This window comes from Solanum verrucosum, unplaced genomic scaffold (genome assembly GCF_900185275.1).
Source record: "Solanum verrucosum unplaced genomic scaffold, falcon-dt-bn FXZP01000284.1, whole genome shotgun sequence".
Lineage (NCBI taxonomy): Eukaryota > Viridiplantae > Streptophyta > Magnoliopsida > Solanales > Solanaceae > Solanum > Solanum verrucosum.
In genome coordinates this window covers 2,015,260-2,030,758 of record NW_026019936.1, presented here as the reverse complement: position 1 = coordinate 2,030,758, position 15,499 = coordinate 2,015,260, and the positions used below count along the sequence as shown (strand labels likewise).

Genomic DNA, 15,499 nt, shown 5'->3' with positions numbered 1-15,499 from the left:
TAATTTTTTTTGTCATTTATGGTGAAAAAAAATTAAGAACAAAAAAAACTTGAAATTTTCACTCTTAATCTTCTCCAAATTATAAAAACTTTGTATAATTTTTTTTTCTTCTTCTAAAATAATATCAATGGATCAAGAAATCTCTAAAACAAAACAATAATTATAAGACAAGAACAAGAATTACTCCTAATTAATTTTGAAGATTATGAATGAAAGAAGAGGATTAAAGAAGTGATTAGTGAATTATAATTAATTAAGTTTAGGTTTTTATAAAGATTTGGAGTTAAATTATAGAATTCTTTTGAGCAACAAACTCCTAATTAAACTCTAATAACTATTAAATCTAATTCTACGCAAATATACTTGGTAGATTAATTAATTAGTTAATTTAGATTTTTCTTTTTTTTTCTGATTAACAGTGACAATAAGTCAAACAAATTAATAAAAAAGTATTTGAGCAAAATGAAAATATTCAAATAAAAAAGGTAAGTACATGCTAATATCTTGATCTTACATGTTCAATATAATTTAGTTTAACTTTTACTATATATATAACAACCTAGTTTACCACTAAAAATGAAATTTTCTGACTATACTACTAAAAAAACTCAAGGAAATTTCAACTCAAAAATCTATCACAATTTTCTTTTTACTAGAATTTTTTTGAACGGAAATATTTGTTTTTTAAGTAATGGGTAATTTTTTTTTCTTCTTTAAGCCCTTCTCATATTATCAGTCTCAACCCTAGCTTATCTCCTTATCGGTACATAATGACATTATAAGTGATGTTTAAAATTAGACATAATATTACTACTTACTAGTAGATAGTGTAAAAAAATTATTTAAAATTATCAGCGTATATAATTTAATTAAATTCCTTCAATACTACATGTAAATTAAACCTAATCCTATTTGACTACCAAAAGATTAAAATATAATAAATAAATAAAAAGGACAAAATAACTGCCTAATTTAGAGGCTAATTAATAGAGCATATTAAACCGCCCAAGATAAACTAACCCACCTATAATAAGTCAACTTTTTTATAATTTTATATTCAACTAATTAATTATATTAGAAAAATATAAAATCTATAGAAATAATAATTTTTAAAAAAGTGATAAGGACAAGTCCATATATTATACTGTTGAAATTTAATGACTTATCAAATCACTTTTTTTTTTAAAATAGTCATTTCCAAAATTAAGATAAAGTTGATAAGTTGTTCCCCACTCATATATATTACCAAACAAAATTACTATGCACTATTTATAGGGAAAACTGTCTTCCACTTCTTGACTAAAAGAAAAAAAATAATGTTTGGTTAAATTTTAGGTGATTTTATGAGTTTTAAAAAATCTAACTCGATCGTGTCTGAATTGATATTTTAGGTGATATCTCATGAGAGATGTCAGAGATTGATTTCCTATGTTCACATCTTCTCATTGAGCTCGTCATCCATTTGACTTGCCTAGTGCAATTTATCTCATAAGAATGAATTTACCTAATAAACACTCTAATTATCTATCCAAAGAAAATAAACACTCTAATTACCTATCCAAAGAAAATAAACATATTACAGCAAGTGTTTACATCAAAATATATTAATTTATCAAGGTTAATGATGGATAATGTTGAGGTGAGAATGTATATAATTTATGTCATCACTATTAAAAAAAATGAATTAACGAAGAACAATTCATGTCGCTAAACAAAAAATAAATCGCCGTTATTTATATTAACAATAGATAATTAATAAATTATCAAAAAATTATGTTAGCTATATAGGTTATTAACGATAAATTAACAATGAATTTCATAACTAATTCATGTGTTTTTTAGTGATGCATGTGAAGACACGCGTCATATAGCTCATATGCGATATGTTTTACTCATATACAAATTCTATAGAAAAGTCACATACACAACTGCTTAAATTTGTTAGTAAACTTTATTTACATACATAAAAAAAAAACCTATGATTTATGTCAATTAAACACTCAAATACATGATAAATTGTTCCTATTTAAACATTTTCAATTCAAACTTTTTTACGCGTATTCTCAAGTGTTTTAATTTTATATAGTTAAGTTAACAGTAATAAATATGTTTCTCTCTTGATTAAACACATCAACCTCAATTGGGAATAAGTCTGAGCTTTTACATCTTACTAAGAAAATGACATATTTTAAGTGGTTAATTTATTTACGTAATGTGCACTTAAGAACAATACATGCAGATTTTTTCCCCTCAAAATTTGAAGCAAGTGTGTTTAACAGGAACACTTTATCGGATGTTTATGTGCTCAATTGAAACAAACTATAGTTCCAATAGCTAAACGAAATTTACTGATAAATTCAAGGTTTTCTATGTATTAATCCAATCTTTGTTTCCTAGAAAGTCATATGTCAAGTATGTTAGAATTACTTTCAAACAAAAATAAATATTTTTTTATCGTTCCAATCATCGTAATCTATGGAAAAGAAAGAAAAAAATGAATATTCTTTGGGAAAATGTATTACAAATATTCATGTACTAGCTTGTAACATCTTTTCTAAGAGAGTATGTGTTATCTTATCAAACCAAAAATAAAATTAAAAAAATCGATGGCATTCATTGATTAGATATATAATTACTAAAGTCAATTAAACCATCTTTGTAGAATTAGGTCATGGTCGGATATTTAGTAAAAATCTTTAATTTCAATTATGATTTATGACACATAATTAAGAGAGTAATAGGCAAGTAACTTTTAAGACCACTAATTATTTTTTATCATTATTTTAAATTAAACTTCTTGATATACAGTCGCGTTAGATAGACAAAACGGTTTAGCCTCCAAAAATAGATTTTCGATGTGAATTCAGATGAATCAAGCCTCAAAAATGATACATACATTATTTATAAAAAAAAAGAAGAAGACATTATACTAGTAATTGTCAATCTTGAATAAACAACCATATGGCATATCTAGTGTTTCTTATTGCACCAACATGTTTCCATTTCTTTTCATATTATATATATGATTATGGCATCTATCTATATTATATATATATATATATATATATATATATATATATATATAATACCAAATCTATTTTGTTATTTTGAGACAAACAAATTGCTTTGTAAATTACCAAGTGAAAGTCCTTACGGTGAGTCCATCCATTATAATTAAGGGTCTTGCCAAATGTCAAGTGACAAAATTAAATAATTATGAATACAATTATAGTAGTTGTGTATATACAAAATAAGCTTAGATATTATACCTATCATGAGGACAATCTTTATTGACAATAAATAAATAAATCATTTAGTCATATTTTTTTTAAGGACGGCTTAGCTCTATGATTCGCTAATTTTTTTATTTTTTTTTGATATTTTCGGTTCGTAAAATGAAGGGAGTGTATATATAACTGGGGTGCAACTCTAGTTTTCTGGTTTGTAACGAAAGAGAAAGATAGAGTAGAGTTCGAAAGCTATTCTAAGAGAAACTTGATAGGCTCCTCTAAATAGAATGTGCACCACTCTCCTCTGCAACAAATTATGTCGGCTTCAAACCTTACTCGATCTAATATATTCAAAATTTTATTCAACTATTTAATTATGTCCATATTTTTAAAGTCATACAAAAATTACTTAACTAGCATGATTTTCATTTCCACGATCGCTTCTCCTTCGTCATAATCCTTCTTCTCAGATCAACATAACTTGTGAATAAGATAAATGTGTCTATTCAATATGACTTGTAAATAATATAAAGAGACATAAAATGAAGACTATACACCCTAAAAGTCAGAGTACTTACTTGTCAGCTGAGATCAAATTTGAATATCTATTTATGTGTATTATGTATTTTATTAACTTCTAATATTATAAAACTTTGTTCAAACAATAATAACATGAAAATAGCATCTATTGGTTTTCATGTGGAAAATGAGTGTAAATGAATGGTGCCAAGAAACATGTCATGATCAAAGTCTTAGTGACATTATATTATTCCCTCCATTTTCTTCTTTACACTATTTAACTCCTTATGATCATTTGCCACTAAGAAAATAGTGAAATTAAAGAAGTTATGCTCAAGAATTGTTAGGAATATTATACCATCCACATAATATTATAATTGTACTATAGCTTATAAACAAAAGGACTACTAAAAGTAGGTAACAACTATGCATATTTTGAGGCTTTTTGATGAAAGGAGAGATGACATTGTTAATGTCACCTAGTGGCTTTTTAGAAGTTTCGAGTTCGAGCTTTGTAATAGTCAATTTTGATACAGAGTGTTTTATCCTTGTAATGATATTTTTTGATAGAGACACTAAGATTCAAGATTTGAACTCTATGAGTTTTTACACATGAACTACTTCTTGGCGTGAATTTTGCACTTCTACGCACTTCAGACATGCAGTGAAAGTTTCTTATCGTCACAGTTGAGGCACAAGTAATTGAATTCAATTCAACTACATATAATTGAAATTCACGCAAAATTGGCTGAACTTTAGACATATGTACCTAAATTTCAACCATATGAAACTTCCGCCACACTTCAATTATGACATAAATAGTAGTCCCAAAATCAGGTATCTGTACATATCGTCCCAAAATCAGGTATCTGTACATATCGTCCCAAAAACAACAACGAAATAAGCCCAATGTCATTCTATAGGCCCAACAATTTCATCAACTTTTCATGTCCCTCTTTAAAGCCCAATGAGAAAATAGAACCATAAAGAGTTTGTTTGGTTGATGAACAGGTTATCCCAGGACTGTTAACGCATCACACCCTCAATGTGGGATAAAAACAACAGTACAATCTTAGAATAACATATCTCGCAATTTTATTCCAACCATTCATGGTATAAACTCATCCTAAATTTAATCGTGAGATTGAGTATCCCTCATCCATCCTACCAAACGATTCCTAAGTACCTAGTCCCAACAATTTCATCAACAAAAGGTCCAATAATGAGCTAAAGCCCAATAACATTTTGTAGGCCCATAAATCCTAGCATGTCTACACACTTCTGAATAACTTCAAACATGCAGTAGAAGTTTCTTATCGCCCATAAATCCCGAAAAAAATGATTGAATTCAAACCACATATGATTACACTTCAAGCGAAGTTGGCTGAACTTCAACCATTGAAACTTTCGACACTGCATGTCTGAAGTTGTTCCTAAATATATTACATGTATGACTTAAATGGACTCCAAACTTGGGTGTCTATACACTTGGGCCCAAAAAAGGAGCTAAGCCCAATAACATTCTTTAGGCCCAAAAGTACCAGGCCCACCAGATCTTCATTTCCCTCTTCAAGGCCCAATAACATTCTGTAGGCCCATAAATATTAGGCCCAATAACAGTTCTTCATTTCCCTCTTTAAAGACTCCCAACAGACAACTACTAGCAATTACTACTACTGTTAATGCTGACACCAATTTTGTTTTTTTTAAAAGGATAGCAAAAAAAAGAAAAAACCCAAAACCCCTTTGTATCGAAATTCTACTTTGTCACTTCAAGGTATTCATAGCTTTCTCTTTTCTTTTTAATACTGTAATTCAAATGTGATACAAGTTTCAGTTTTTACTGTTTTGTGTTTTTTGTGGGGGGTTTGTTTTCTTGAAATTGTGTTTAGTTTTGGCTACATTTTGCTATAAAACATTAGCTTAAATTGTGTGTTATGTTTAAAGTTTTGATCTTTGAGTTTGAGGTGTTTCTTTTTATGGGTGTTGGATTCTAGAAATTGTGCTTATTTTTGGCTACATTTGATATTAACATTAGCCTAAGTTGTGTGTTATGTTTAAAGTTTTTATCTTTGAGTTTGAGGTTTTTCTTTGTATGGGTGTTGGATTCTTGAAATTATGCTTATTTTTGGCTACATTGCAATAAACACTTAGCCTAAATTGTGTGTTACGCGTAAAGTAATCATCTTTGAGTTTGAGGGTTTAACTCTATAGGTTTGTTTTGGATGAGACACTTTCTTTTTGCTGTTTATCTTTTTGTTGGTATTTTTTTTCTTGAAATCATGCTTATTTTTGGCTACATTTGCTATAAACATCAGCCTAAATTATGTGTTATGCTTAAAGTTTTGATCTCTGAGTTTGAGGTTTTTCTTTTTCTGGGTGTTTGTTTCTTGAGATTATGCTTTATTTTGGCTATATTTGCAATAAACATTAGCCTAAATTATGTGTTATGTTTAAAGTTATCATCTTTGAGTTTGAGGGTTTATACTCTATACTTGTTATGGGTTTGTTTTGGATGAGACAATTGTCTTTTCTTTTTAATAATGCAAATGTGATTCAAGTTTCAGCTTTTTACTGCTTATCTTTTTTCTAGGTATTGGTTTCTTGAAATTATGCTTATTTTTTGCTACATTTGCAATAAACATCAGCCTAAATTATGTGTTATGTATAAAGTTTTGATCTTTGAGGAAAAGTGCAATCTGCTTTCATGTTGTTCATCTTTTTTCGATCAGTATCTTTGAAAACCTGCATACCATTTGTATATTCCCGAATGTACTTATTGAAATAAGGTTTTTGGATTTCTGAATGTTCCTGTTTTAATTTGAAATCATTCTCAGGTTACAGTTTCTCTGCAAATTTTCTATAGAAATGGCAGCGTCTGCAGCTTCAAGCTTTCAAATAACAATAGCTAGGCCATCCGTACTCTCTACTAAAAGAATTTCCAGTTTCTGCTCAACAAAGTTTGGCGGTGAAACTCCAAAACTGTCCTGTAACAGACTTGCCAGTAGTTGTCATGTTTCATCCATTCAACATTTTTGGCGCAGTTTCACATCTACGACTCAAAAGTTACAGAAAGTTGTCACCAAGGCAAAATCAGAATCTGATGATAGCAAGCCTGCCTCTGTGTTGCCGATTGATTTGAGAGGTTAGGTTCTTCTGATGGTGTTCTTAAGCTTTTCTCCTGTGCACTTTAAGATCCCGAGGAATGAGCGGAAGAGATGGTGGATGTCAACAGATCTCTTCCTCCCCCTTTTAAACTTGTTGATTTCCCCTCATTGGCTGCACGAGTCAAGGAAAGCGAATATGTAATCACAAATAGAGAAACAAAGTTGGAAACATTTACAGTGCATAATATCCTTTTAGAATTCCTATCTTCGTTGGGTTACGATTTACTATTAATGCATGATAAACTACTTGTGTGTTTGTGAACCAAAAGTAACATTAGAGAGGATGTTTGTCGTTTTGACTGGCATTAGAAACATTATCTGCCAAAGTGGAGTTTTTGACTGCAAACACTGTGATAGCACATTATTTGCTGCTTGAACTTGGACGAGAGATGGAGTGTGTAATGTAACCGACAGAGATTTGCAATCTCATTCATGACATATATTTTTATGATATATAACATTCTTTCATCTATTTGTTAATATGTTTTAATTTGGTATTTCTGTTCGTGTAGCCCTCTGCCTTTTGAGAAAACTGTAAATGCTGTTTGCAGGTAAAAGGGCTTTTATAGCTGGTATAGCTGATGATAATGGATATGGGTGGGCTATTGCTAAGTCCCTGGCTGCTGCAGGTGCCGAAATTCTAGTTGGAACCTGGGTGCCAGTAAGTGAAATTTACAATTCGTTTGAACTCTCAGTTTATCTTCAAACCTTTTGATGTTTTTGCATTTCTTTACAGGCCTTAAACATTTTTGAAACAAGTCTTCGACGTGGGAAGTTTGATGAATCACGCGTGTTAGAATCTAAACTTGTGTTTCTTTTGTACCACTACAATAATGGCTTTATGACTAACCTCCTGCTAAATACATCTTTGTCAGTTTGCCAGATGGCTCTTTGATGGAGATTACTAAAGTATACCCCCTCGATGCTGTTTTTGATAGTCTTGAGGATGTACCTGAAGATGTAATTTCAAATCCTATGGTTGTGTGAAATTTTTTATTGTGTTTCATTTGCATTTTCCTAATACTAGTTTTTTCTCACCATGCAGATAAAAACAAATAAGCGTTATGCTGGTTCTTCTAAGTGGACAGTCTCGGTATGTAGTTCTCCCCGTTCACACTTCTTTGTGCATGCTGAACAAAATGAGTAATTGCCAGAAAGTAAAATAAGTAAAACATGCATCATGATTGTTCTTGAGGTTCCTTTTCGGGGTTTGATTCTGCATACTGGAAGCAATTGAATCAACATTTCTTAAAAGTCTCATGTATCAATAGTATCTATCATATTTTCCTTATGGTTGTGATCTTCAAATTCTGCTTGTACTTGAAACTGTAGGCATTCTTCATCCCCCCACCCCCACCCCACACTCCCACCTCCTTTTAAGAAACTACAGGCATTCATGATGGAAATATGCACAACATGTTGTGCATGGCTGTCGAGTGAACTGATAGGCGACCAATAATATCAATTTACCTCAATTTAAGTGTTCCAAGTTCGTGTTCCTATTGCTTTTTTCTCAAGTATACACCGAACTTCTACTAATGGTTGTGCTGCCTCACCCACCTTCTGCAGCACCATGGTTGTTAGTTATTACTCCCTCCGTTTCAATTTGTTTGTCATTCCTTTTTAGTCCATTTAAAAAATAATTCTCTTTCGCTTTTTGACAACTCTTTAATTCTAACTTTCCACATGTCATGTTTAAGACCACGAGATTAAAGGGCATTTGGTATGTTCTACGTATCTTTAGTTTAAGACCACAAGATTCAAAAGTCTTCTTTACTTTCTTAAACTCCGTGTCAAGTCAAAACTAGACAAACAAATTGAAATGGAGGGAGTATTATACATGCATAAAGCAAATTACAGCTATCCACTTTTCTTATATCTGCTGCAGTTATTCTTTTGTTTGTGTTGGCTATCATATTAGGCTTGTATCAGGACGTCTTCTCTTCCTGATATTAATATTTCGACCTCTGACGTTTGTATCAGTGTTGCATTTTCTTCACACCTGATTTCTCTTGTTTATAGGAAGTTGCAGAGTCTGTGAAGGAGGATTTTGGCAGCATCGACATTCTTGTCCATTCACTTGCTAATGGACCAGAGGTATCATCTTTCGAAATTGTAAAACAGTGCTTCTTTATCGGTGATCCTTTTTCATGAAATCATTCAACCATTAGGTGACTAAACATCTTTTGGAGACATCAAGGAAAGGATACCTTGCAGCAATATCAGCATCAAGTTATTCCTACGTATCTTTGCTAAAGCATTTCCTTCCAATTATGAACCCAGGCATGTATTTAGTTTCCCATCTTATTTCCCCTTGTTTGCCGATTTTTACAATTGTGTAATTTCCCAAAATGTTCCCTTTGAAATCAATAATGGTTTTATAACAGGTGGTTCTTCGATTTCTCTGACCTATATTGCGTCTGAGAGGATCATTCCTGGGTACACATTATTCTTTCCCTTTTCTTGTTTTGTTGTTCATTAAGACTTTAAATTTTAAATATGTCCCCCCTATGAGGAATCATTGGTTGAAATGTGTCATGTACAGATATGGAGGGGGAATGAGTTCTGCCAAAGCAGCACTTGAGAGTGACACCAGAGTGAGTTGTTCTATATTCTCTACCAGTCGAAAAAAGAAAATCAGACGAAAAGCCTAACGGTTTTCGCCCCTTGAATCTCTAGTAGCCCTCATTTTATTGCATCTAATCATTGAAAGGGTTCATTCTAATGATGTAGGTACTTGCTTTCGAGGCTGGAAGAAAACAGAAAGTTAGGGTGAACACAATATCTGCTGGTATGTTGTCTGTTCATTGCCTGTTAGATTATCCATAGTTACTACTGTTAACTATCAATCGTATTAAGGTATTTTATTATGTAGGGATGGTTACATATATGATGGTTATTTTCCGTTGTATAACAGTATAAACCCCATTCATTATCATCTCATACACCTATCTTCCTGTCAATAGTTGTTTATCTAGTCAAACGGAACGTTTTCTTGTTGACGTTTGTCACCATTGTGTGTGAGGTCTTAATACAATTAAAACTTGATTGTGTTTCGTATGTCGAGATGTCCGGATTCTAGTTTCTACATGAAAACACCTTAACCAACAGAGTTTAAGAAGAATTTTAAGTCTTGTGGTCTTAAACTAAAGATGTGTGTAATGTACCAAAATACCCCTTGAAATCTTATGGTCTTAACATGCCTTGTAGAATGTTTAAATTTGAGAGTTTCCAAATATAGAAAGAGGTATTGTATTTGGAACAGACTAAGAAGGAAAGTAAAAACGGAGGGACTATACAATAATCTCGGAATCCCACCAAGAATCGAAGGAATCATACTCCAGTATATAGTTCCAACTCATATTTTCGTGCATAATCTTTTATTGACAAGAGAAACATATCACTGTCCAGGCCCTTTACGAAGTCGAGCTGCAAAAGCAATTGGTTTCATAGATATGATGATTGACTACTCCATAGCCAACGCGCCTCTCCAGAAAGAATTATCAGCAGGTAAAAATCATCCACAAGTTATTTCTCACTAAAATGTTTTCTTTACCGTCTCTTACCTTATCCTACTTGGCTGTTGTTAATATATCTTTCGGGGAAAAAACTTGTCGTAGATGAAGTAGGGAATACAGCTGCATTCCTAGCATCACCACTCGCTTCAGCAATTACTGGTGCTGTTATATATGTTGACAACGGTTTGAATGCAATGGGCGTGGGAGTCGACAGTCCTATATTTAAAGACCTCAACATTCCCAAGAGCACGGAATAGAAAATATCGCGTGTTAGACGAGTTTGTATTTGTGTTTTTTTTTTTTTCACAACATTCTTATGGTCAGAGCCAAGAGTTCTCGGCCATCGGCTTTCGTGAAATTATCTACTGCTGTATGATTGACACTTTTTTAGAGTAAATAGAAGTAATGAGTTTCCAGTTATAATCATCTTTCACTATAATGTCCCTACCCATATTTGCTGAAATAGAAACCTTAACTCTACTTCTATTGTATTGATAAGTTTGACAAGGCGTCAGCAAAACACTGTCATCTATTTAAAGAACGAAAACCCCTTAGCAGCCCGTTGGAGGCTGTGAATCTGTGACGAGAACAGGGGATGGCCCTATGCACACACAACAACACTCGATCTATGAAGTTAACCCGAGGTGTGAAGCAAGTACTTCTAGCTGTTTTGTTTGAAAACCCCCTAGCAGCCCGTTGGAGGCTAAAGCGAGAATGGGGGATGACCCTATGCACAGATAACAACAATACCGGTTCTTATGAGGTTCAGAGTCGAGTTTTTTTGTTAGCTTTCTCAGTTCATCTATGAGAAATAAATCGAGGCGTGAAGCAAGTACTTCTAGTTGTTTAGTTTGAAAACCCCTTAGCAGCCCATTGGAAGCTGAGATGAGAATGGTGGATGCCCCTATGCATAGATAACAACAACACCGGCTCTATGAAGTTAAGAGTCGAGTTTTTTTGTTGGCTTTCTCAATTCATTTATAACTCAAGGTGTGAAGCAAGTACTTCTAGCTGTTTGTTTGAGAAACCCCTATAGCGCCTTGGACAAGAGTGAGGTGGCAACACTAGCACCGGCTCTATGAAGTTAGAATCGAGTCTTTCTGTTGTTGGCTTTCTCAGTTCATTCATGAGTACTAATTCAAGGGCGTGGAGCGAGTAGGCATCTAGCTACTTTGCCTACTTATTATGTTGGCTATGCTTTTTCATCGCGAAAATGAACGTAAAGTGAGATGAGTGTGCCATTTTCAAAATTATAGATAGATAGCATATCAAAATCTGGTATGAAAAACACGTATAGAAGTGAAAAAGTCATGTTTTGTAAACAATGAAAGAAGAGAACAGTAACAACAATAAATACTACGATAATTGAAACAAAGAAAACTATAATAACACTACTAACAAAGACAAATAGACAATGCTCGATTATCTACTAACTTGACCGACAAAATATTGATCCTAAGACAGTTAGAATATATACAATTTCTTATTTACACCAAAATAGCCTATATATAGACAGTTTAAAGGACAACTAAAACTATATGTTCATAGCAACTTCCTCTTCAGGCTCCTCCCATTGCCAATTTCAGGTGAGTTATCGACATCTGAACCTTCGCGTAAAACCTCACCATGGTTCCTTGACAATATTTTGACTCGAGTGATACGTAATCTGAGTCTAGAACCATCAACTGGAGCTAGTTTATAAGCTTCAGTATAGACTGGATTCGTCGACATGTCCTTGTCTGGTTTATTAGCTTCAGTAAAGACTGGACTCACCTTTATTTCCCTGTTTGGCATCAACTCTTCTCCTTCTGCTACTGCTTTCTTCATCAACTGTATGAACAATGCCATATGGTAAGTTCATCGAGTGCTCGTTTAACAAAGAAATCAAATCCAGAATATCGCGAATGTATGTCATAAAACACACTAGGATCCTGTTAAACTAGGCTAGCGTTTGGACATAGATTTGATTGAAACTTGAAAATACGAGTTCTTAAGGTATGTGTAAAAGAAAAATACTACACAGATGTAGAGATTCCTTACCTCCCAATCAGCAAAATCCAATCTGAAGACAAAGTGGCTGTATTTTACTTCACCAGACTTAACTAAATTGGCATCAGGACCATTCCTTGGAGCTGAAAATAGCAGAACATAAGAAAGGGGAAAAAAAAAACAACGCTATGTGTGGAGTTCAGGGAAGGGTCAGACTACAAGAGTCTATTGTATGCAGCCTTACCCTGCATTTCTGCAAGAGGTTGTTTCCACAACTCGAACACAGTCAACAGAAGATTCGGAGAGGTATCTTACTGAGAAAGTGAGCTCCATTTTCATCCACGTCTATGACAACTCGTCCATCTTTCACTAGAAAAGATAACGCGAATAAATTCTCTATGCTTTGCGCGAAGGATGTTCTGTTCAGTATGATATTCTCAAGCTTAACTCTCTTCTTCTTCCTTAAGATCTGAAACATGGTTGATATGTTCTTGTCCGTGTCTGTTATCTCCTCCGCGTTAACATCAAGCTGCGATAGAGGCAGAACACGTAAATTACATCATACTAAGCTGTGATAGTTTAGATAGGTAAACAAAACAATGAAACCATCAAGACGATAGTTAGAATCCAAATTGGACGCTAAGTAAGGGAATTTGCTAAATGCACTCATACATCAATTGACAACAGGCACATATAGGCCAACTCAGCATCGAGATGTGTTTTAGTACAAAAAAAGTGATGGTTGAGGTATGAAACTCGCGAAAAGGTGATAGTTTAGATAGGTAAACAGAACAATGAAACCAACAAGACGATAGTTAAGAATCATAATTGGACACCAAGTAAGGGAATTTGCTAAATGCACTCATACATCAATTGACAACAGGCACATATAGGCCAACTCAACATCGAGATGTGTTTTAGTACAAAAAAGGTGATAGTTAAGGTATGAAACTCGCGAAAAAGTGATAGTTTAGATAGGTAAACAAAACAATGAAACCATCAAGACGACAGTTAGAATCCAAATTGGACGCTAAGTAAGGGAATTTGCTAAATGCACTCATACATCAATTGACAACAAGCACATATAGGCCAACTCAGCATCGAGATGTGTTTTAGTACAAAAGAGGTGATAGTTGAGGTATGAAACTCGTGAAAAGGTGATAGTTTAGGTATGTAAACAGAACAATGAAACCATCAAGACGATAACAAATCCAAAAATGGACACCAAGTAAGGGAATTTACTAAATGCACTCATACATGAGTACTACAAAACACACTTTACAACAACAAAAACATGAGAAACAACATACCTCCTTTGGTTGAGCGCGCAAGTACAACTTTGAACGTGGTTTACGTGTATACTTACGTTGCTTAACTTCACGATCCATAGGTCCAATCCTTCAAGAACAAAGCAACAAAACATAAAAATGCAAGATCACAAGTGAAGCAAAAGAAAAGTTGCCAAAACAAAAACTTACATGGTGTGAAAACCTCTGATGCCATTGCTAAAAATTGGCGAAACAGAACGCCCAAGTTTCTTCCAAAGTAACGTAGTTGCACTCTGAGAGAGTTTTTTGGGACTTCGCGTCCCAAAGACTCCGAGCAACGAGGAGATGAACATATTCGGTGTAATTCCATCAGCAGAATGTGACCTAACAGAAGACACCAAAGTTTTGGCAAGATCTAACAATGTCTCTGCATCTGCAACTTGTTCTCTTGGCTTTTTAACTAACAATCAAACACAACAATGAATAAGTTAATACTCTCTCGTTCGTCTGTCTGGTTTTGACTTCACACGGATTTCAGGAAAATAAAAATACTTTTTAATCTTATGACCTTAAACTAAAGATATTCATCAAAATGTTCTTTAATTTTGTATTCTTAAACACGTTGAAATTAAAGAGTTGCCAACAGATAGGAAAGTAAGACAAACAAATTGAAACAGTAAACAATTTTAAACTTTTTTTTGGTTTCCCACTCAATGTCTGGAGCGCCGACTAAATCCGGATCGCACACTACAGTGCCCATTCGGGGGTGACGCTCCCAACATGAAATCCAAGACTCGAACTCAATACCTCTGGTTAAGGGTGAAAAAATCCCACCACTGCATCACAACCCATGTTGGTAAAACAGTTTTAATTATAAAACGGGCAAAATTGATTTTATACCAAAAGTGAGACAACAACATCAATATGTCATGTAAGACGCGTGTGTACTTGTTCACAACTAAATTTGCCAGTTGAGATCAAGTTAAATAACTCGTTTACGCGTGTGTCCTTGTTCACAACTAAATTTGCCAGCTGAGATCAAGTTAAATAACTTGTTTATATATATAGAGAGAGTCATATCACAAAACAAAAGAAATAGAGAAAAAAAAAACCAGAAAAAATACCTTCATTATGAGAGCTTTCAATTTCTTTCATAATTTTCTTAAACTTCTCAGAATTAACACTTCCAATATCATCTTTTCCCTCTGTATAACACATCAAAAATAAAATAAATCTTATTTACAAAATAATAATATTAATATAAAAAGAGACCTAATTAGCTTATTTTAACATAATCATTAACAACTATTTCCACGACTCAAACTCATAACATATAAGTCATACACGCTAAGTTGCATACAACTTCAATTCATCTTTTTTACAAATTATCGAGAAAAATAACACATAAACAATAACAAAAAAATATGAAAAAATTACCAGAAATACTATTTTGAATTGCAGAATATTTGCAACGAACACTTCTTGCTTGAGATTTTGGTTCATCAATTAAATCATCAAACTCAATTTTTACCATACTTTTTTCTTTTAATTTTTTCGACTTTGTGTAAAATAACGATGATCAAGAATATTTTTTGTCTTCTTTTATAAAAGAGGAAAAATAAATAAATAAACTTATCGTTTCATTGTTCCTTGTTACGGAAGTTACGGACTTCTTTTTTATTAAAAATCCTTATCCTACTGAATTTGAGTTTAGTACATCTAACTGTTCTTTATTTTTGTTAGTGTAATAAAAATTTTATATTACTAAGACATGTATTATATAGTGTATGTATTATAGTACGTAACTT

General features: G+C 33.0%; 4 protein-coding genes across 5 annotated transcripts in view; 2 read left to right on the top strand and 2 right to left on the bottom strand.

The window, feature by feature from the left end:
- Positions 1-15,499, top strand: part of LOC125837490 (linoleate 13S-lipoxygenase 2-1, chloroplastic-like) — a 116,460-nt gene that overhangs the window by 33,325 nt on the left and 67,636 nt on the right. The window lies entirely within an intron of this gene.
- The window catches only part of LOC125837436 (delta(12)-fatty-acid desaturase FAD2-like), a 62,495-nt gene that overhangs the window by 25,497 nt on the left and 21,499 nt on the right, over positions 1-15,499 (bottom strand). The gene's annotated exons all lie outside the window — the stretch shown is intronic.
- LOC125837422 (enoyl-[acyl-carrier-protein] reductase [NADH], chloroplastic-like) lies at positions 5,475-10,855 on the top strand. Of its 2 annotated transcripts, none has more exons than XM_049516551.1 (13): positions 5,475-5,526; positions 6,616-6,894; positions 7,468-7,577; positions 7,653-7,708; positions 7,792-7,876; positions 7,962-8,009; positions 8,939-9,013; positions 9,088-9,199; positions 9,304-9,355; positions 9,462-9,513; positions 9,650-9,707; positions 10,328-10,426; positions 10,537-10,855. In XM_049516551.1, exons 2-13 carry the CDS (start codon positions 6,618-6,620, stop codon positions 10,689-10,691), a joined length of 1,179 nt encoding a protein of 392 aa, XP_049372508.1. In that variant the 5' UTR covers positions 5,475-5,526; positions 6,616-6,617; the 3' UTR covers positions 10,692-10,855. The 2 variants fall into 2 exon arrangements, with proteins under 2 accessions (XP_049372508.1, XP_049372512.1); XM_049516555.1 differs by having other exon boundaries at positions 5,491-5,526; positions 6,587-6,894.
- On the bottom strand, positions 11,977-14,896 carry LOC125837460 (non-structural maintenance of chromosomes element 4 homolog A-like). Its single transcript, XM_049516570.1, has 6 exons — positions 14,816-14,896; positions 13,902-14,151; positions 13,734-13,821; positions 12,739-12,952; positions 12,475-12,566; positions 11,977-12,264 (listed from the first exon to the last, which is right to left on the bottom strand). The coding sequence occupies exons 1-6, from the start codon at positions 14,844-14,846 to the stop codon at positions 11,977-11,979; spliced, it is 963 nt and encodes a 320-aa protein (XP_049372527.1). The 5' UTR covers positions 14,847-14,896.